Below are 20,979 nucleotides of genomic sequence, written 5' to 3'. Positions count from 1 at the left end.
ACAGGCAGACCCACTCAAGGCCCACCTGGAACAAAGCACTCCCAATTCACACTTTTCAAACAAACAATCAAGCACACGGTCAAACAGACAAACTGCTGTATGTGTCTGTGTGCTAGTTCTGGAGGGGCCAGGACAGAATGCAACTCTCTATGTGTGTGTCTCTGAGGAGGGGTGGATCTCTGTCTGTGTGTCTCTATGGAGGGTTGTAGCCAGGCGTGATAGGAACAATTTTTATAGTGGGGGTACTGAGAGCTATTGAACCAAACTGTAAACCCTGCGTATAATGAAAATCACTTCAAGCCCGGTATAATGAAAATCACTTCAAGCCCGGGGGTGCTGCAGCACCCCTAGTTCCAGCACCTATGGGTGCAGCTGTGTGTGGCTCCAGGCAGGAATGCAGTTGTGTGTGTGTGGTTCTAGGCAACAGCGTAGCTCTGTGTGTGTGCAGCTCTTGGGATGAGGGTGGCTCTGGGTGGACGCGTGTGGCTACAGCGAGAGCTGTAGTTGTATGTGTAGCTTAGCTCATTTATTTCCCTCCCCTGAACCCTACAGCAGGCAGTAGCGGGGCGGGCCCATGGGTTCCAATCCCCTCCCCCGCTCCGCAAGGATTGGCTGGTGTCTCCGCAGCGCGGGCAGAGATTGGCCGGCTCTGGCGGTGTAGCGGGACGGGATTGGCCCGGCTGGCTCTCGCTGAGGCGGGGGCGCGGGGCAGGCTTTGGTGCCGGGGCCCGGCCTGGAGGAGGCGGGTGAGTCGGGACCGGGGAGGGGTGAGTGCAGGGCCCGGGCCGGACGGCGGGCTCGGGGCAGCGGCCCCCGCTGCGCGGTAGCGTGGCTGGCTCGGGAGGATCCCGGGGCGGTTGGGCCCAGCGGCTCCGTGCCGCGGCCTGTCACGGGGGAGCCCCGGCCCCGGGCTGTGGCGGGCGCGACCCGTCCCGTCCCTTCCTGGTTCCCCGCGGGGTCTGACCCCTCTGCCCGGGTGCCCCGTGCGGGGCAGGAGCGGCGCAGCCCGGCCCCGAGGGGGGCGCCTGGGCCGGACCCGCCCCCTCGGGACAGGCCGCCTCCCCCGGGCTTGAGGACGGGTCTCGGCTGCACGCCTCGCCAGGCTTGTGCAGGCCCAGGCGGGGATCGGCCAGCGCTGCTGGCAGCAGGGCCTGGGAGGCGCGCGGGGGTGGGTGGGGCTGTGCATGGTCCAGGCAGTAGGGGTGGGGTACCTGGGGGATGTGGTAGCCACCGGGGCAGGTGTGGCCCATACAGTGGAAATAGATGTGAGGGGGGCGCCTGGGAGGGTGGTGGGGAGCAGGGTACATGGGGGTGGGCTCAGTATTTAATGTGTGCCAAGGCTGAGCCCTGGAAGCTGGAGGCTTGGCAGTTCGTAACCCTGGCACCTCTGGGCTTGCTGCATCAGTGTTAAATGTAAAAAAAATTTACTTGAGTCACAACACCTTTTTCATTACTAGTTAAGCACTGGGTTGTGATGTCCTGGTCACAGTCAGTGAACACGTCTGGGCCTTCATGTTGCAAACCCTTCCCTGTGTGCATAACTTCAGGTGTGTGAAGAGTCACTTTAATCAAATGGGGCTGCTCAAGCAAGTAAGGTTAAATATAGGACCACAGACATATAGGGCTAGAAGAGGCCTTGAGTTCATCCAGTTCATTCCGCACATGGAGTATACCTGGACGTCTGCAGGATTGGGTCCATAAGCAGAAGCACATTCATAAATGTGAAGGCTCGTATTGCTTCTATATAAATCCATGGTATGCCCACATGTTGAATACTGTGTGCAGATGTGGTCATCCTGTCTGAAAAAATATATATTGGCATTGGAAAAGGTACAGAAAGGGGCAACGGAAGTGATGAGGGGTATGGAACAACTTCTATATGAAGAGAGATTAATAAGACTGAGATGTTCCAGCTTAGAAAAGAGATAGCTTGGGGGGGGGGGGGAGAGGAAGGAGAATATGATAGAGATCTATAAAATCATAATTGGTGTGGAGAAAGTAAACAGGGAAGTGTTATTTACTCTTCTTGATAATACAAGACCGAGGGGTCACCAAATGAAATTAAGAGGCAGCAGGTTTAAAACAAACAAAAGGAAGTATTTCTTCACACAATGCATAGTCAACCAGTGGAACTGTTTGCCAGAGGATGTTGTGAAGGCCAAGATTATAACGGGGTTAAAAAAAGAACTAGATAAATTAATAGAGGATAGGTCTATCAATGGCTGTTAGCCAGGATGGGCAGGGATGCAAAACCATGCTCTGAAGTATACCTATCCTTTTTTTCCCCAGAAGGAGGGAATGGGTGACAGGGGATGAATCACTCAATGATTACCTAGACTACAGAATATCAGGGTTGGAAGGGACCTCAGGAAGTCACCTAGTCCAACCCCCTGCTCAAAGCAGGACCAATCCCCAGACAGGTTTTTACCCCAGTTCCCTAAATGGCCCCCCTCAAGGATTGAATTCACAACCCTGGGTTTAGCTGGCCGTTCTGTTCATTCCCTGTGAAGCACCTGGTATTGGCCACTGTTGGAAGACAGGATACTGGCTAGATGGACCATTGATCTGACCCAGTAGGGCCATTTTTATATTCTTATAACAGTCTACATATACATAGGCTATGTCTATGCCAGGGGTGGCCAAACTGGCTTGCGAGCCACATGCATCTCTTTTACCATTAAAGTGCAGCTTACAGAGCCCCCCCATGCCTTGCCCCATTCTCCGCCTACCAGACTTTGTGTGCGGGGGTGGGAGGCTTGGGACCTCTGCTTTGCAGTGGGGTGGGCGTTCTCGGGGCTTCAGTCCCATGGGGTGCACCTGCTGGGGCTCCTGGCTTCAGCAGGAGCAGGACTGATGCCCTGAGCCCTGACAGGCATGCCCCGGCTCTCAAACCTCTGAAGATTGTCATATGCAGCTTGGAGTCTCAATAAGTTTGGCCACCCCTGGTCTATGCTATAAGCGCCAAGTGGGACAATTGCTACATAGCATAGTGCGGCTGGCTCCGGAGGATCCCGGGGCAGTTGGGCCCAGCAGCTCCGTGCTGTGAAGTTTTTTTTTTTTTATAGCTTTAGTACAGTGGTTTTCAACCTTTTTTCATCTGCAGACTCCTAAAAAATTTTTGAATGGAGGTGTAGCCCCCTTTGGAAATTTTATACATAGTTTGCGGACCACAGTTTGAAAATCAGTGTTGTATGATAATATCAACCTTTTACAGACTGCTTAGACATAGTCTACGGCCCCCCAGGGATCTGCAGACCACTGGTTGAAAACCATTGCTCTAGTAGATCCAGGCGGTAACTGTGTCAATGGAAGAATTCTTCCATTGATCTAGTTCTGTCTGTATTGAGGCATAGGTTGACTTAACTACGTTTCTATGGGGTGTGAATTTTTTGTAGACTTCTGGGCTCGGGCTGGAGCCCTGGTTTTAGGATCTTTTAGGGTGGATCCAGCCCGAGCACTAGGACCCTCTCAGGGCCCTAGAGCCTGAGTACTAGCCTAAGACTGGAAGTTTGCACAGCAGTGAAACAGGCCCGCAACCCTAGCCCCCCGAGCCTCAGTTGGCTGGCAGAGGCCAGCCGTGGGTTTTTCTTTGCTGTATAGACATATCCCAAATGACTTAATTATAGTTGAATTAGCACATACCACTGAAAGTGTTTTCACAGACATGAGTTGTACATTAATGTAAATACACATATATTGCACAATCTCTTCATATTCAAAGGATGAAAATGTTTAAAAAAATTCTAAATTGAAAACGAAACAACGTCATCTATGTGATACTATATAGCTCACAAAGGAGCCAGGTCTCTCATGCTTACTGACTTGTGTGGGTTTAAGGTGCAGCTCTGTTTTTAATGTCTCTGCAGAGACACCAGTTTTCTGGTATGAATGTTGAACTGTGTTATATATACTTATCTCCCTAAACTGCTACCTTTGGGGCTGAAATTGTGCTGCATGTGAATTTCTTTTGTTAAATTTGATAAAATTACATTTGACCATCTTGGGGGAGGGGGGATATGGTGCCTCCCAACAGTAAAGAGAACTTTCAGATTTTATTTTTGTGCTCTGATGGCTTTTTAAAACTTCTGTACTTCATGGACTTGATGTTCATTTAAGACTAGTGACATGATTGAAAAAATGGTTTAAAAATAAACTGTGTAAATATTCATATATCTGTGATGCAGTACACCAGATATAAACCATTTTGTTTACTTGATTATACAAGTATATATTTGAATCAGAGATCGTATAGAAGTTTTTCCCTAAAACTGTTAATGCAAAGTAAATGTTTAAAAATCAACACACATGAATCAAGAAAGTGAATTGTTTACTGAGGCCATATTGCAGAGATAATAAGGCAAATGCAAATAGTGTGCAAGTGATAGAGATGACTACACATGTGCAATGTGGCCAAGTTATTGTTGCTGTAGGAAACATAACTTTTAGATTTCTTGACTTAAATGTCACAGTTAACATTGTATTAAATAGAGCTCTTTCACAGGTATTGATTTTTGTCTATTTTGCTAATTCAGTGCATAAACAGTTCAGTGAAGAAAGTATTTGTCATTATTTTGCAAATCAACATCAAAACAAGGCACATTTTGGACCCAGTTTTATTGTGCTGGGTCAGTTGTGGAGTTTTCCCATGAAAAGGACCTGTTTTTTTTTTTTTTTCCCCACACAAAGAATTCAGTATATTAACTGAAAAGTGTTTGATCTAGTGTACTGGATTAACTCAGAAAATGCTTTGATGGGTATTAGTAGCAACAGTTCAGGCTGGCACCATCATCGCTTTTTATAAATACAGTATTTTGCATGGAATCAGAAGTACTCATTGACTTGTGGGTCTTTTTTAGGGGGGCTGGGGAGGGTGGTTTTGGGTGATTCTTTGTTCCTTTCGCTTTGGCCTGGCGTAGTCTTGAAAGAAATTAATATTATTATTACTTTATTTTGTACTGTGATAGGACCTAGTGGCCAGGACTCCATTGTGCTAAGCACAGTATAAACATATAATAGACAGTGATGCTTCCTAGCAGTACCCAGAATTGTGAGGTACCTCACTATCATCTGCCCTTAGCATGAGGAAGCCGTGACTATGCCTGCAGAGTGTCAGCTCCTTGACTTCATTGACCTCTTAGTTTATGCAGGCTCTGTTATCCATCTGCAGGTTAGCAATAGGCATGCTCCAGCATCTGAACCTTCTGAATGTCCCCTTTGATTGTCCAGCCGCTGGTTCACTGGACACTCAGAGTTCAGAGATTCACTGTTCCCAAAGGAATGGTACCCCTCAGTTTACCAGCTACACCTCAGATCACCACTCCATTTAACACACAACACTTACATTTTTACAAGTGTCTATAGTGAAAACAAGTATTTAACAACATACAGAGATTTGAGAAGTAGCAAATAAAAATTTTGGAAACAAGTGGTTACTTGTAAAATAAAAAACATAACACACATTCTAAAGCCTGGACTTAATTAAGAAGATCGTCTCCTGTCTAATGAAGTTTAGTTCACCCAAAGTCTTTGTAGCATTTTCAGAGCAAAACCATGCTCTGAAGTGTCCCTAGCCTCTGTTTGCCAGAAGCTGGGAATGGGTTACAGCCAATGGACCACTTGATAATTACCTGTTCTGTTCATTCCCTCTGAAGCACCTGGCATTTTGGGCACTGTTGGAAGACAAGATACTGAGCTAGATGGATCATTGGTCTGACCCAATATGGTCATTCTTATGTTCTAACTAAGTTAGCTGTGACCCTCCTTTCTTAAGACAGAACACGTTGACAGTATCCTAGGTGAAGGATCCAGGGTGTACCTCAGTACCTCCAGTTATGTCCCCAAAATCCATTGTCTTTACTTGTAAACAGGATACCCCTCTGCTGCATTAGTGTTTCCTGCAGTTTTTTCTCTTGAAGATGTCACAAACTCTTGATTATCGTTTTGCTCTGTCTGTGGAGGGGCCTCCATTGTGAAGCAGACAATATGAGACGTGACCAGCCAGAGAGAGAGAAGGGTCTCTTCCCTCCTTCCTAAATGGAGCGTGTTTATCACCTTAATTTACATACCTTAAAAATATAATTTCTGGTTTAGATACTTAACTTCTTAAACATTATCCATCCATACATTTAGAAATGATTGATAATCAGTGGGGTACTTCATATGCCACATTTTGGTGAATTATTATGTGTATACTTGAACAGAGGATCCCTATAAAACTCTATACCTTCCAGTTCAGGGCCTCTGCCAGTTGTCACAAAGATATTCCTGGGTCACAATGCCTTTATCCTGAAGAGTTTATAATATAGGTAGATTGTTATTTACAATGCAAGATAATTGAGTTGTGAACATATGATTTACATTTTAATAAAGTTTTATTGCAATACTTCTGAATAATGGTAATGTTTACTACAAAATAGAACCATAGGGAATGTGTATACACTATTTTATTTATTTATTAGAATGCTAATAAAAACCCTTCTGTCTTTTTCTGAACAGATTAAGGGCTGAAAAAAATCTGTAATACAGTCCATATGCTAGTATTGGCACAAACTTCACCAACTTTATTACTTGCTGTGTTCCAGCATTATAGTCAAACAGTCCCTGGAGTTCAGTTTAGGATCTGCTTTTTGTTAGTAGGTGAGCAAAATGTATTTGAAAGAAATAAATCTAAGTTGTCCTGAAACAACTTTTAAATTATTACCTATACAATTTTGAACATGTCAAAACAAGGCAACTCAAAGATGGAGATAGGAATGGGAACTCCACAACTTCTGATTACATTCTAGGCTCATGCTTTGCCATGGTATTTCTCACCTTTTTAAAAGGTGCAGCAGCATGATGTAAGGATGGAACTTTTTATTCTGTCTGAATCTTCTTCCTTTTGGTGGTTCCAACAACCTTAACTTTATTGACAGATATGGTATGTTGTCTGTCAAAGAAATGACCAGAAACATTTGCAGTAATGCCTTGCTCAGCTGATACAAGGACAGTTATTGGAACTGTCAGTCATATGCTGACCCTTTAGCAGTGAAGTTGAGCAACTCCTACCAGAAGCTTTGCCTTGGCAAAGAGAAGACTAGGCAGTAAGAGTGGTTGTTTTTTGTCTGATTCTTTTAGTCAGTTTCTTTCAGCTAATAGCAATAATTTCTAAACAAATGTTACTTGATATTAGTGGTTAGAGCTTTGTTTTATGCGCTAAGAAAGCACTCAAAGTTGTAGCTGGTGACACAGCATGCAAGTTGTATTCTAGCATAGCTAAGTAAAAGAAAACTCTGAGGTAGAGCTAGAAGACATGGTCTGGAACTCTAGATCTAAACCACAGGTACAGGATGGGAACAAACAATGAGTATAGGTAACTCACAGCTTGTTAAATATCAGCAACACAGGCCTGGTAAGTGCTAAAATGTCCTAATCTTTTACTAATTAATTTAACATACTTCAAAGGTATGGCAGAACTGCCGTGCCACGTGAAGTATTAAGATGAATGTTCATGACAGTGGAGAAAAATGTCTCAATCTTCTCCTGCTGAAATTAACTATTCTGAATCAGTGTTAGCATCTGAGGATTGTTCAAATGTGAGAAACTTAAGATAGATATTAGACACCTTATCTGAGGCCTCAGGTATCTGACTTAATCAAATGATATGAATTCAAAGTATGAGTTCAGTTCAAATGAGAAAAAGTAGCAAGTTTTAAGAAAAGCTCTGTGCAGCAACCCCTTACCACCTCCAATTCCCATAAACCCAGAAGGAAAAATGTAGCAATAAGAAATACACAAGAAAGTCTAAGAATTCTATTAATATTTTATTAACGTATACATACAATCACATGATTGTATCTCGTAACTCAGTCAAAATTATATTCTGCATTATTGGACTTGGCAGTCTTATACTCTTAATGGCTGGGTTAATTTTATTTTGAGCTCTGACTTTTGAAAAATAAATAGATATTCTCAAGTATAAAGAGACTTTTATGCCCGTTGGATGTTGATTTTGGAGGCTTTTCCCTTCAAATGTTGAACTTTCCCTATCAAAAGTTAAAAATTTTCATGAAAATTCTTCTACATAGCACCTTGATCCACACCAAGTTCGCATGAAATGGCAAATTAAACATTGACTCAGCAAAAATATGCAAGGTTGTTTCAGTTTTTAGATTTGTTCTTTTCTGTATATATCTGCAGATCTGAAAGAAAGTTATAGGTGCTTGGATTGCACTGGTTATGTATGTATACCCACAGATGTTTGTACTTGCTTATTTTCAGATATTTTGTCATGTATATAGCTTTTGTGACTCAACATCTTTAAATATTTAAAAAAATAAACAGGGTTTTTTACAAAGCAAAAATATAAATTGATTATTTTATACTAGTAATTCGTCCTGAAAAATGCAAAGCTGGGAGGCAGCTGGGCTTTGGGGATCAGGGCAGGTGCAGCCCGGCTTAGAGTGGTAAGCCCGGGAGCAGCCATGCTTTAGCTGGAGCCATCCACCCACCTCTGTGACAGCCCGGCTTTCTTATCAATTTCAGGGCTGCAGCATGGAGTCCTGAAATTGACAAGAATGACAGCCAACAGCCAGTATAAGTAACGCAGAGTCTACATGGACACTGCATCGCCCTAACTACACCGACATAACCCTTACACTTCTCCTGGAGATATGTTGGTGTAGTAGGGCACGTGCATCCCGAGGAGCATGTGTACACTGACATAATTATATCGACATAAGCTGCCTTATGTTAACCTAACTCTGTAGACCAAGCCTTTATGAACAGTGGACAGACTTAACAGTGGAAATCTGCGAGGTAGCCTCCTTTCTGATTAAACTATCATCCGGTGGTCTCTTCGGGGGAGAGCAGGGAAAGGAGATGCCCCAGATAGTTTTCTCAGGGGATATTGCATGCTGTAATAATGTCACCGTCAACAAGACAGATATCTGTAATATATTCACAATCTCAACTTTTCAGCTTTTGTGTATTTTGCTGTAGCTAAGGGACAATTTTACCTAACAGCCTCAAGCATCACCGTGATGCTGCTTTTTGAACTTGTATGTTTTTATGCTGTCAGACATCTCTATAGTATCTGAGCACCTTCCACATGAAATCGATAATGATGGCACTATCCTTAGTGTGCGACTTCTTCTTTTTGAGGGGTAAAAATTCTGCTTGTGGTGGAGCCTATTGTAGATCTTTTTTGGGAGTGGGTAGAAGAGACTTGGTTCAGTTGGTTGGGTAGAAAGGTGGTGGTGGTGTTGTGAGTATCATAATGGAAAATATTTGAAAAGTTGGTAAAAGAGCATGTGGAAAAGATTGTATGACCTCTGTCAAAGACATCAAGACACACAGCTTCTGAAGACTATTTTTCTTTTTGTTCCTGTGGTTATAGAAAGAACTCTGCTTATATCGGAAAGAGGTCTTGTAACAGAAATAGTAAGTAGAGGAACACACATGTCAAGACTTGGGGAAAATACAGTTAAACCCCATAGAGAACAAGGTAAGATACCCCATGTCAAAAACAGCTTCAGGTATGGGGCAGGATATCATTTTTAGACTTTCTAGATAAAACTCATTGCAGACTGATGGGTCACAGAAGAAATTTCCTAAGGCATTCCAAAGAATTCGTGAAGAGTACATAGAATGTATTTTACCCCCTAAACTCCTTGAGATTAAAAAAAAAAGAGAAGAATAAGAATATGTTGACCCCTGTACTACTACCTTGAAAGAGATGCAACAAGACTGTATCAGTGGCATTTTCTGTTGTCTTGTGACTCATAAAAGAAAATGATGCTATAAATACATGCTGTGTTAGAACACAAGAATGTAAACCAGATGAGGTTGGTTTTAGTTATTTGTATTGCAGTAGCACCTAGGAGTCACAGTTATGCACCAGGGCCCCATTGTGGTAGATATTAAACAAACAAAAAGTTCCTGCCCTAAAGAGCTTACTCTCTAAGACAAGAGACTACATGTATATACAACAGATAAGTGGAGGCACAAGGAAGCACTGTGATAATACAGGTTAGCATGATAGGCAGTGGTCTCATATTGTCCCCAAAAGATCAGATGACAATTTGAGTAATGTGTATCTTTCTAGTTACAGTTGACTACCTCTCATGGATTTATCAAATGCTGTTGCTAGATGGTGTTCAAATTCTCAGATCTCTAGAATTCTTTCCAAGATTCTGGTAGCATCTTCTTTGAGAATAGTGATACCACCTTTTACCCTTCCTTGAAAATATTCTGAGAATAAGTGGCATGGGAGTCAACAAGTACAGCAACTCGGATAACAGTATTAAAACTCAAGTTCAGGTTATTTGTAATCAATGTATCTTCTCAAATAGATAAGAGGCTCTTATTATAACTCCTTACAATAGTAACCTCTCATCCATTTGAAGATAGGACGGCTAGCAAGGACAATTACTGTTCTAGGAAAAGAAGTTTTATCAAGTGACAAGTTCTAGAAGATGAGATACTGCATGAACTAACAGCATGCAGGAAAATATGGACAAGCACCTTCCTTTGTCTGCTTGAGATAAGTTTCACATCTAGACACTGTGCAATACGCCACTTGCAACATGTGAAGAAAGTATCTGTTAAGCTAGTTGGGGAACACCAACATCTGCTAGAGTCCACTGTTGCAATGATGTTGGAGGAAAAGTATTCCAGACAGTTGTCATTTTGAAAGGATTGGTAAACTTAGTGGACCCATAAATCCAAAGTTCCTGGGCCGTGGAAACACTACAAAGCAACACAGATTTTCTGGAACTGAGATGGCAAGATTATCTTTGACTTCTTTAAAAGGAGCAAAGAATCCTGTGGCACCTTATAGACTAACAGACGTTTTGCAGTATGAACTTTCGTGGGTGAATGCCCACTTTGTCGGATGCAAGAGTGGAAATTTCCACGGGCAGGTAAATATAAGCAAGCTAGAGATAACGAGGTTAGATCAGTCAGGGAGGATGAGGCCCTGTTCTAGCAGTTGAGGTGTGAAAACCAAGGGAGGAGAAACTGGTTCTGTAGTTGGCAAGCCATTCACAGTCTTTGTTTAATCCTAAACTGATGGTGTCAAATTTGCAAATGAACTGAAGCTCAGCAGTTTCTCTTAGGCTTTGGCTACACTTGCACTTCAAAGCGCTGCCGCAGCAGCACTTTGAAGGGCTAAGTGTAGTCAAAGCGCCAGCGCTGGGCGAGAGCTCTCCCAGCGCTGTCCGTACTCCACCTCCCTGTGGGGAATAACGTACAGCGCTGGGGCTTTGACCACACTGGCGCTTTGCAGCGCCGCAATTTGCAGCGCTGGAGAGGGTGTGTTTTCACACCCTGCTGCAGCGCTGCAAATTTGCAAGTGTAGCCAAGGCCTTAGAAGTCTGGTCCTAAAGTTTTTTTGCTGGAGGATGGCCACCTTAAGATCTGCTATTGTGTGGCCAGGGAGGTTGAAGTGTTCTCCTACAGGTTTTTGCATATTGCCATTCCTAATATCTGATTTGTGTCCATTGATCCTTTTCCTTAGAGACTGTCCAGTTTGGCCGATGTACATAGCAGAAGGGCATTGCTGGCATATGATGGCATATATTACATTGGTGGATGTGCAGGTGAATGAACCGGTGATGGTGTGGCTGATCTGATTAGGTTCTGTGATGGTGTTGCTGGTGTAGATATGTGGGCAGAGTTGGCATCGAGGTTTGTTGCATGGATTGGTTCCTGAGCTAGAGTTACTATGGTGCAGTGTGCAGTTGCTGGTGAGAATATGCTTCAGGTTGGCAGGTTGTCTGTGGGCGAGGACTGGCCTGCCACCCAAGGCCTGTGAAAGTGTGGGATCATTGTCCAGGATGGGTTGTAGATCCCTGATGATGCGTTGGAGGGGTTTGAGCTGGGGACTGTATGTGATGGCCAGTGGAGTCCTGTTGGTTTCTTTCTTGGGTTTGTCTTGCAGTAGGAGGCTTCTGAGTACACGTCTGGCTCTGTTGATCTGTTTCCTTATTTCCTCGTGCGGGTACTGTAGTTTTGAGAATGCTTGGTGGAGATTTTCTAGGTGTTGGTCTCTGTCTGCGGGGTTAGAGCAGATACGGTTGTACCTCAGTGCTTGGCTGTAGACAATGGATCTTGTGGTGTGTCCGGGATGGAAGCTGAAGGCATGAAGGTAGGCATAGTGGTCGGTAGGTTTTCGGTATAGGGTGGTGTTAATGTGACCATCACTTATTAGCACCGTGGTGTCTAGGAAGTGGACCTCCCATGTAGATTGGTCCAGGCTGCGGTTGATGGAGGGGTGGAAGCTGTTGAAATCGTGGTGGAATTTTTCCAGAGTCTGCTTCCCATGGGTCCAGATGATGATGATGTCATCAATGTAGCATAGGTAGAGAAGGGGTGTGAGTGGACGGGAGCTGAGGAAGCGTTGTTCCAGGTCGGCCATAAAAATATTGGCATATTGTGGGGCCATGCGGGTGCCCATTGCGGTGCCACTGATCTGGAGATATATATTGTCATCAAATTTGAAATAGTTGTGTGTGAGGATAAAGGCACAGAGCTCAGCAACCAGTTGTGCTGTGGCATCATCAGGGATACTGTTCCTGACAGCTTGTATTCCATCAGTGTGTGGACCAGACTTCTAAGAGAAACTGCTGAGCTTCAGTTCATTTGCAAATTTGACACCATCAGTTTAGGATTAAACAAAGACCGTGAATGGCTTGCCAACTACAGAACCAGTTTCTCATCCCTTGGTTTTCACACCTCAACTGCTAGAACAGGGCCTTATCCTCCCTGACTGATCTAACCTCGTTATCTCTAGCTTGCTTCTTGCTTGCTTATATTTACCTGCCCGTGGAAATTTCCACTCTTGCATCCGAAGAGGTGGGTATTCACCCACGAAAGCTCATGCTGCAAAACGTCTGTTAGTCTATAAGGTGCCACAGGATTCTTTGCTGCTTTTACAGAACCAGACTAACACGGCTACCTCTCTGATTCTTTAAAAGGGGCATTCAAGGTCAGTCCTGCAAGACATTTCTATAGTTGGAATAAGCAGGTAGGTATGAGAAGCTGTGTTTTCCATCAAGAAGTGGTCAAGACTTGTGTTTGTGTGACACCCAGCACAATAGGACCCTAATTGGACAGCGGCCTCTGGGTGCTAGTGTTACACAAATAATCATTAAGATAGGCAAATACAAAAGCAGATCAGTTCAATAGGAGCATTGGAACTGGAACTTCTCTTGAAAGACACTTGGAAACATGCACGTGTGTTTCCAGGAACAGCTGCAATGTACTCATCTCATGACTTGTAGTGGAGGATGCATACAGTGGGTTGTTTGTCAATTGTACTCTCCAGAGCTCTTGAAGAAAAGAGCATAGGGGGCATCCTTCTAATGGGCCCCAAATTAGCTCAGCAGAAAATGATTTTCAAACAAGACATATCAGTCAGGGATCCAATACATTTTCCAAAAAAATGTACTGTACTTCTTTCTTGAGATCAGTAATAAAACCTAAATCTATAAATACTAATCTAATAGCTTGGCTTTTCAAAGTTTACTGTTAAACCAAAACAATTTTTTTAATGTTAGAAAGTAAATTTTTACAATTCCAGATGCTACCAGCGCTAATAGATGTGAGACTGATTTAACAGTTTAATCTTCAGAGATTAGTTTAGCAAACAGCTTAGGGGAACCTGCTGGCCTACAATATAAGAATAGATGAATATGTTACTTAAAGCAAGGTTTTTAAAGGCATTTTTAAATAAAATAGATTAAGAACTACCCTGCAGTTCTCTGTGATGCACACGTGCCTATCAGGGCCGCCCAGAGGGGGGGGCAAGAGGGGCAATTTGCCCCAGGCCCCGCGTCCCGCAGGGGCCCCCAAGAGTGTTTTCTGGGGCCCCTGCGGTTCCGGTTGAGCTCCCGCAGGCATGCCTGCGGCAGGTCCACCGGAGCCCGGGACGAGTGGACCTGCCGCAGGCATGACTGCGGAGGGGGCGCTCGTCCCGCGGCTGGGCTGGACCTCCCGCAGGCATGACTGCGGCAGGTCAAGCGGAGCCGCCGGACCACGGCACCCGCCGCAGTCACTCGTCCCGGGCTCCGGTCGACCTGCCGCAGGCATGCCTGCGGGAGCTCAACCGGAGCCAAATGCCGCCCCCCAGGTCTTCGGCGCGCTGGGGTTTAGAGCCGCCCCTGAGCGGGGGCCCCCCGCCGCCGAAGACCCCGGGCCCCCGGAATTCTCTGGGCGGCCCTGGTGCCTATGCACCTTCAAACTTCTTAAGGAGGTTTTATTATTTTTTAAAATAGCATTTCTTAATAAATACATTTTCTAGGAGAAAATCGGAGGAGGCAGGCTTGTTCTTGCTATAAAGTTGAAATAATTATGATGCCTTCTCTTGCATTTATTTATTTCAAAGGTCACAGGAATTAAAGACTGGCATACTCTTCATGGTAGAACTGTGTTTAAAATGTGGAAGAGAACTAAAGAATTAAGGCTAAACTATGTCCCTATTTTCCACTTAGATGCCAGAGCAACAGAGATTCAAAGTCGATATCTAAGTGCATAGAAAGAAGGGATGTAAAACATTAACCGGTAAGCATTAGACTTACCAGTTAACCTGCCTTAACTGTTAACCCCTGGGCTGGCCGGCCGGCCCCAGCAGCCCCTGCGCCCGCTGGCCCCAGCAGCCTGTGGCCGAACCTGACCCCAGCCCCGGGCCTGCCGGAGCAGGAACAGCCCAGCCCCTCTCCCTTTACTTGGTTAATGATTTAAATGACATAATTTTAATCTCTGTGTCATAGAAGGTGAATGATGTAATGCAACATGGTAATTTAAACATAATATAGCCAGTTACGTGGCATAAGAGAAAATATAAATTATGCAGAAATACCTCTCTGAATATGATCTTTGTGCTGAGCTGTGGCTTTCTGTCATGTAAGGTCATGTCTACATTATGCCAGCATAATTTTTTTTCGTAGTCCTAACAAACATAGTTGTACTGGCATAATTTTGTAGGGTAGATCAGGCCTTATATTTTCAGAAATCTGAAATTCTACTTTAAATGAAATATTTTAATCATTTAAACAGTTAACTTTTTAAACAATATTTTACATCCCTAATAGAAAGAAATATTGTCACCATTTGGGAAAAGAACTTGCTTATTTTGGCAAATGAATCTGAAGAGCAGTGACATTCTAACTTTCATACTGTTTTTTTTAATAATCACAAAATTAGATCTTTTGTTTTCTGATACTGCTTTTGAAAGAAGAGTTCTATACATAGTGAAAGTGGATGAGTTACTATGTCTGCAGGAATGATTGGTACTTATGGACTAAATTATGAACCTGTCTGATGTCAGAATATAAACTCTGTCATCTGCATAATTTCTTCTTGACATTTATCAGAGTAATGACTTCTTGTTAGTATGGGAGATTCATCTGAGTTTCTCATGCATAGGTTCATCTAAAATATATTTGAGAACGATTAAAGACACTTGTGTGAGAGGAAGAGGGTCCTTAGACAATGGTTTAATGTCTGTGTTTGTTTGGTATAAGGATAAAACTGGTCTTCCAAAAGTTAGTTTTGTGTGTGGATGGGAAGAAAGGTGTCACAGCCTTGGGGTGCAATTCAGACCAGTAAAGGGCAGTGTCACCACTTGCCCTGCAACCCTGAGTGCCTTATAATGCTTTACTGCTGTAGCTTCCAGCCTGGGAAGCTCGCAGCCAGCTTACAAGTATGCATATCACACCCCTGAGTGTCTGTGTGCTAGACAGCTTTGGTTCAGCAGCTCTGACCCCAGCAGCCTGTCTGCAGCCCTACCCTGGCTTCCATCAGCTTTATTACAACCAGCAAGGTGACACCAACATGCTTCCAGTACTGAATTTCACCAAAACCATGTGCTCTGAATTATCCAGCCCTTACCTGGGTCACACAGAGAAATAAGGTTCATTGCTCCTCTCAAGAAACAAAAGCACATTATTAACTTGACTGGGGTAAATACACCCTTCCCTTCAAACACAGCACTGAGTTGGTTTATAGTAAAAAATAAAAATAAATTTATTAACAATAGGATATAGGTTAAGTGATGTCAAGTAAAAGAAATAAAAGTAGAGATGATTACAGGCAAATTGAAATGAAAACACATCTCTAAAGTGTAAAACTCAATCTAGCAAGGTACTGGCTTTGTTCAAGATGGTTTCTGTCACCAATCTTCTCAGCCTTGGCTGACTTTCCCTCAGTCAGGACCTTCCACAAAAGTACATGATGCTGGCTCCCCTTGTCTTCCTAGATGAATGATCTTTGCTTAAGCAGGTTTCTCACCTGTATACAGTGCCCAAAGACTTGAGGCTCCACCCTTAGTTGAAGGACCCATCTTTCTCAGCTTGCCAGGGCTCTGTTCACTTGTCTTTCTAGTGATGGATGCCAAAGATGACTTCTGGTCTTTGCTTAGATCTTCCAAAGTTCAATGACTGTGTTTCAAGAGGCAGAATGACTTCATGCTGTTTTTTCCCTTCGTGTGTGGGCTTCCCACCTATCTGTATGTAAATTAGGTTTTCATTGTTTTGATTCCACGATGCGTAATTTACATATGAGACAGGTAAATAGCTGTGGTGATCCCTCATGTGTGGGAGAGACCCGTTTCTCCCTTTGTTTAGACACCGAGTTTAAAGCCTAATATCAATGAGTATTCACAATTCCATTTAGAGTGTTAATACATACATTTTCCCAATGATATTAGTCACCAGTGTATCATAGACTTTCATAAAACACCTCACTCAATAACTTTTTTATAATACAGTAATATTATATATAGTCAGTGGATTCAATTGTTTCACTTGAGGGTCAGCCCTCCTGTCTTTATAACCCAGATAAAGTTTCTCTTCTCTGCTAGAAGCTGTCTCCTCCCTCACCTGTTAGCTTTGTTTACCTAATAAGTAAATAGACCTTCATTGTCTCTGCCTGATGGCCAGGCTGGTCAGAGAAGCAAATACACATTCCTTTATCTAGGGCAGACCTGTTTACCAACTCTCCTTGACATACCTGCCTTAAACATATTTTAGTCACCTTTCCAGCATATATCTGTAACTCTTTATACACACCAAATACATATGCTATGTGAAAATAGTAATTATCAGTGATTTATTAGTTTTCCAATGACCCATTACATGACACCTTTTAGATGCAGATTATAACCATAGTCAGTTTGGGTACACTGAATTGTTCAGGCCAGCTGAAACTCATCACCTGAAACCAATGATCCCCTTTTTGGATATATGACACAACAACAATGTATTAGGTGTAGTGAGCATGTACCTGACAAGAGTTGCTGACAAAAAATAGTGAAGTACAAATGGGCCTCTGTGTCACAGAAGGTGAATGATGTAATGCAACACGCTAATTTAAACATAATATAGCCAGTTATGTGTCATAAGACAAAAGATAAATTATGCAGAAATACTTCTCTGGATATGATCTTTGTGCTGAGCTGTGGCTTTCCGTCATGTAAGACCATGCCTACATTATGGAACCTATGCCAGCATAAGGTTTTTTTTTCATAGTCCTAACCAACATAGTTGTACTGGAATAATTGTGTAGGGTAGATCAGGTCTTAGATTGTCAGAAATCTGCAATTCTACTTTGGAACCGTAGAGTCACTTAGACAAACATTTTATAGTATTTGTCAAAGTGAGGGTGTAGCTCTCTGAACTGTCAGGTCTCCTTGAGAGAGAATATGTAATCTTATGATGGGAGTAGCAAGACTAGGTGTAATTAATGGTCTGAGTTACAACATCTAAACTAAACTTCCCTGTACCCATTTCCTTCCTCAGACTGTGCTGCAGAAAGATAGGAGAGGGCCACTGTAGGCATAGGGAGGGCCAAATGACCTGAAAGGTAATGGGTGGGAAATATGACCTAACCTTTAAGTCATGTCTTCACCTGGATCCTGTAGGCATCTCCCGTGATGTGTTGAATGCGATACAGCCTTTTTCAACACACCTCCATTGTGGGAGAACAACTCTGTCCAGGCCCTTTGACAGAGACTGAGTGGATGGCTCAAACCCACAAAAACTTTATCACTTCTTTTGAGGTTGTAGGTTACTTTTCTCTTCGGTGACACTGACTGAAACAGCACACAACAGTAGAATTTCTTAAAATTTCTTATTAAAAACAAAATGAATTTAAAACAAACTGTTAACATATCTACACTTTTTGTAAACTAAATAAGATAATGCCTTCTTAATGTAGGTAAGAGAAGAAAATCTAATGTGTTCTAAGAGCAAGTCCTGTCACTGACCTCTTGTATGAAAGTTCTTTCTCCATGTTCAGATTTTTCCCACCCCAGAGCCAGGTTACTTCCACCCTAATGACTTTTCCTATTTCCAAACCCAAAGTATAGCACTTCCCAGCTTGTTCTCTAAGTATCTGCCTACCTCATGAAGTTGACTGGTTTCTGATGGGCCTACCCTTTGTTCTTGAGGATAGTAGTTCCATATAGCTGCGTGGAGTTGTTTGTGGGGGATTGCTTGTCTACACTTAAAACACTGCGCTGTATATATGATACCTACGCTGACAGGAGGGATTCTTCCATCGGCATAGGTAATTCACTTCCCCAAGAGGCGGTAGCTAGGTGGATATAAGAATTCTTCCATCAATCTAGTGCTGTCTATGTGGGGACTTAGGTTGGCTTAACTACGCAGCTTAGTGGTGTGCATTTTTTTCATACCCCCGGCCTACATAGTATAGCCCAGGCCTGTGTCTAAAACTTGCCTACTTGGATATGAAATATTAATTTACTGACTATAATCTGTCACACAGACTTTCAATAGAAGAAATGTGGTTTAATTGTTAAATAATACTAATGTGTAAGGTCCTACCAAATTCACGGTCCATTTTGGTCAATTTCATAGTCATAGGATTTTAGAAACAATAAATTTCATGATTTCAGCTATTTAAACCTGAAATTTCACGGTGTTGTAATTGTAGGGGTCCTGACCCAAAAAGGAGTTGGGGGGGTTGCAAGAGTATTATGGGGGGACTTGTGATACTGGTACCCTTACTTCTGGGATGCATCTGAAGGGATAGACACTGCCAGCAGCTCCGCAGAAGTAAGGGCATGTCTACACTTACCCCTGGAGCGATTGATCCAGTGGCAGTTGATTTATCGTGTCTTCACTAGACGCGATAAATCAACTGCCAAGCGCTCTCCCGTCGACACCTGTATTCCACCGGAGCAAGAAGCATAGGAGGAGTTGATGGAGGAGCGTCAGCAGTCAACCTACCGCAGTGAAGACACCACGGTAAATAGCTCTAAGTACGTTGACTTCAACTATGCTATTTTTGTAGCTGGAATTGTGTAACTTAGACCAACTTAGCTCATCCCTCCTCAGTGTAGACCAGGCCTAAGAGTGGCATGGTGTGGTATTGCCACCCTTACTTCTGCACTGCTACTCCCAGGTGCTGCCTTCAGCGCTGGACCCTTGGCCAACAGCCTCCGCTCTCCAGCCGCCCAGCTCTGAAGGTGGCGCAGAAGTAAGGGTGGCAATACCGCAACCCCCCTAAAATAACTTTGTGCCCCCCACAATACCCTTTTTTTGGTCAGGACCCCAATTTGAGAAATTCTGATCTCCCTGGTGAAATCTGTATATTGTAGGATAAAAGCACACAAAAGACCAGATTTCACTGGGGGGGGGGAGACCAGATTTCATGGTCCGTGACGCATTTTTCATGGTCATGAATTTGGTAGGGCCCTATAAATGTGGTAGTACCTAGAGGCTTCAACAGTGATCAGGGCCTATTATGTTAGGCACTGTATAAACATGTAGTGAGAGACAATTCCTACCCCAAAGAGCTCATAGTCTAAATAGACAAGACAGACAGGGCAGGAGGCGGGAGTGGAAATGGGCACAGAACGGGGAAGTGACTTGTCCAAGGTCACACAAGAGGTCAGTAACAGAGCCAGGAGTAGAATCCAGGTCTCCTGAGTCCTAGTTCAGTATATTAATAAATATTATATAGCATCATCACTCTACATGGAGTTGTCTAGATTTAAATAAGACACAGTCCCTTATCCAAAGAGCTTATGATCAAAATTACATTCACATTGCATGTTGTTTAACAGACAAAGGAATGATAGGGAACGGAGAGAGGACAGTTAAAAACACATCGTTTTACATGCAGGAGTCTGATTTTTTTTTTCAGACAGCACATCCATCAATTTCAGTCGCTATTTAGGTAAAAATGTACCTTTCAGTTGCAAAGCAACCCATAAGGAATGACTAGTTTAGTACACTTTATTAGTTTAGTTTTAATCTTTCGTCTATAAAAGAATTCTTCTGACAGAATTGGCGTAAGGAGCAAATCACCCAAGGCTTAGCCAATGATTGAGAGCTCTCATGGCTACCCTCATATTAGCAAAATGCACAACTCTTCTGTGGTGACTGCTGTGCAACCCACACTACATTTTTTTTTCCTTTTTAGTTTTTTTTAAACTAGAAGATGTAGATTGGTTTTCTGATGAAGAAAACCAGTCTATATTTAGATATCATAATTATTGTATATGCACAGTAGTTACTTCTGAAAGCTTTTAGTATTTCAATTATTTAATCGCCTTCCTTTTCCTGAATAATAAAACAGGTTCAGTCTAAAATGTTTCACTTTCTAATCTGAGTAATTTTGCTTTATAAGTGCAAAAATCCTACAGAATGCTTTTGCATTTACTGTAAAATCATTGATTATAGCAGCTTTTCAAAAGCAACACATTTAAAAAAAAATACACTGAAGCTGAAAATTTGTGTATGCAGTCCTTTTCCCAGAGCCATTAAAGATGTGTTGAAAGTCTCTGAATTGGTGCTTCTTTTAGGACAAATTTACAATGGTGCAAATGTTCAATTCTTTTGCAGTTCACTTGGATAAAGGGTGCATTACTGTCAAATGAATCAGTCATAGGGGGGGAAATATCGAGATTACCAGTGAATGTGAAATTGTACTTTGGGGTTAAAATGTATGGTAGGAAAGCAGTGAGATTAATGT

General features: G+C 43.0%; 1 protein-coding gene across 17 annotated transcripts in view; it reads left to right on the top strand.

Annotated features, from left to right (window-relative positions):
* The first annotated feature begins 660 nt into the window (after nt 1-660).
* The window catches only part of PJA2 (praja ring finger ubiquitin ligase 2), a 79,550-nt gene continuing 59,231 nt past the window's right edge, over nt 661-20,979 (top strand). For 5 of the 17 annotated variants that reach the window (XM_039543899.1, XM_039543887.1, XM_039543898.1 and 2 more), the window contains exons 1-2: nt 9,377-9,484; nt 14,472-14,541. Coding sequence is in view for 3 of the 17 variants with exons in the window: in XM_039543879.1 (XP_039399813.1) it covers nt 6,531-6,636; nt 9,377-9,484 (214 nt within the window). In the remaining 14 variants the exon portion in view is untranslated. Of the gene's footprint in view, nt 768-6,516; nt 6,637-9,376; nt 9,485-14,471; nt 14,542-20,979 lie in introns of those variants that run through there. The other 12 variants (XM_039543901.1, XM_039543888.1, XM_039543883.1 and 9 more) reach the window with 11 other exon arrangements.

The sequence above is a fragment of the Mauremys reevesii genome, linkage group 6 (genome assembly GCF_016161935.1).
Source record: "Mauremys reevesii isolate NIE-2019 linkage group 6, ASM1616193v1, whole genome shotgun sequence".
Classification (NCBI taxonomy): domain Eukaryota; kingdom Metazoa; phylum Chordata; order Testudines; family Geoemydidae; genus Mauremys; species Mauremys reevesii.
This window is presented reverse-complemented; position numbering and strand designations above follow the sequence as displayed.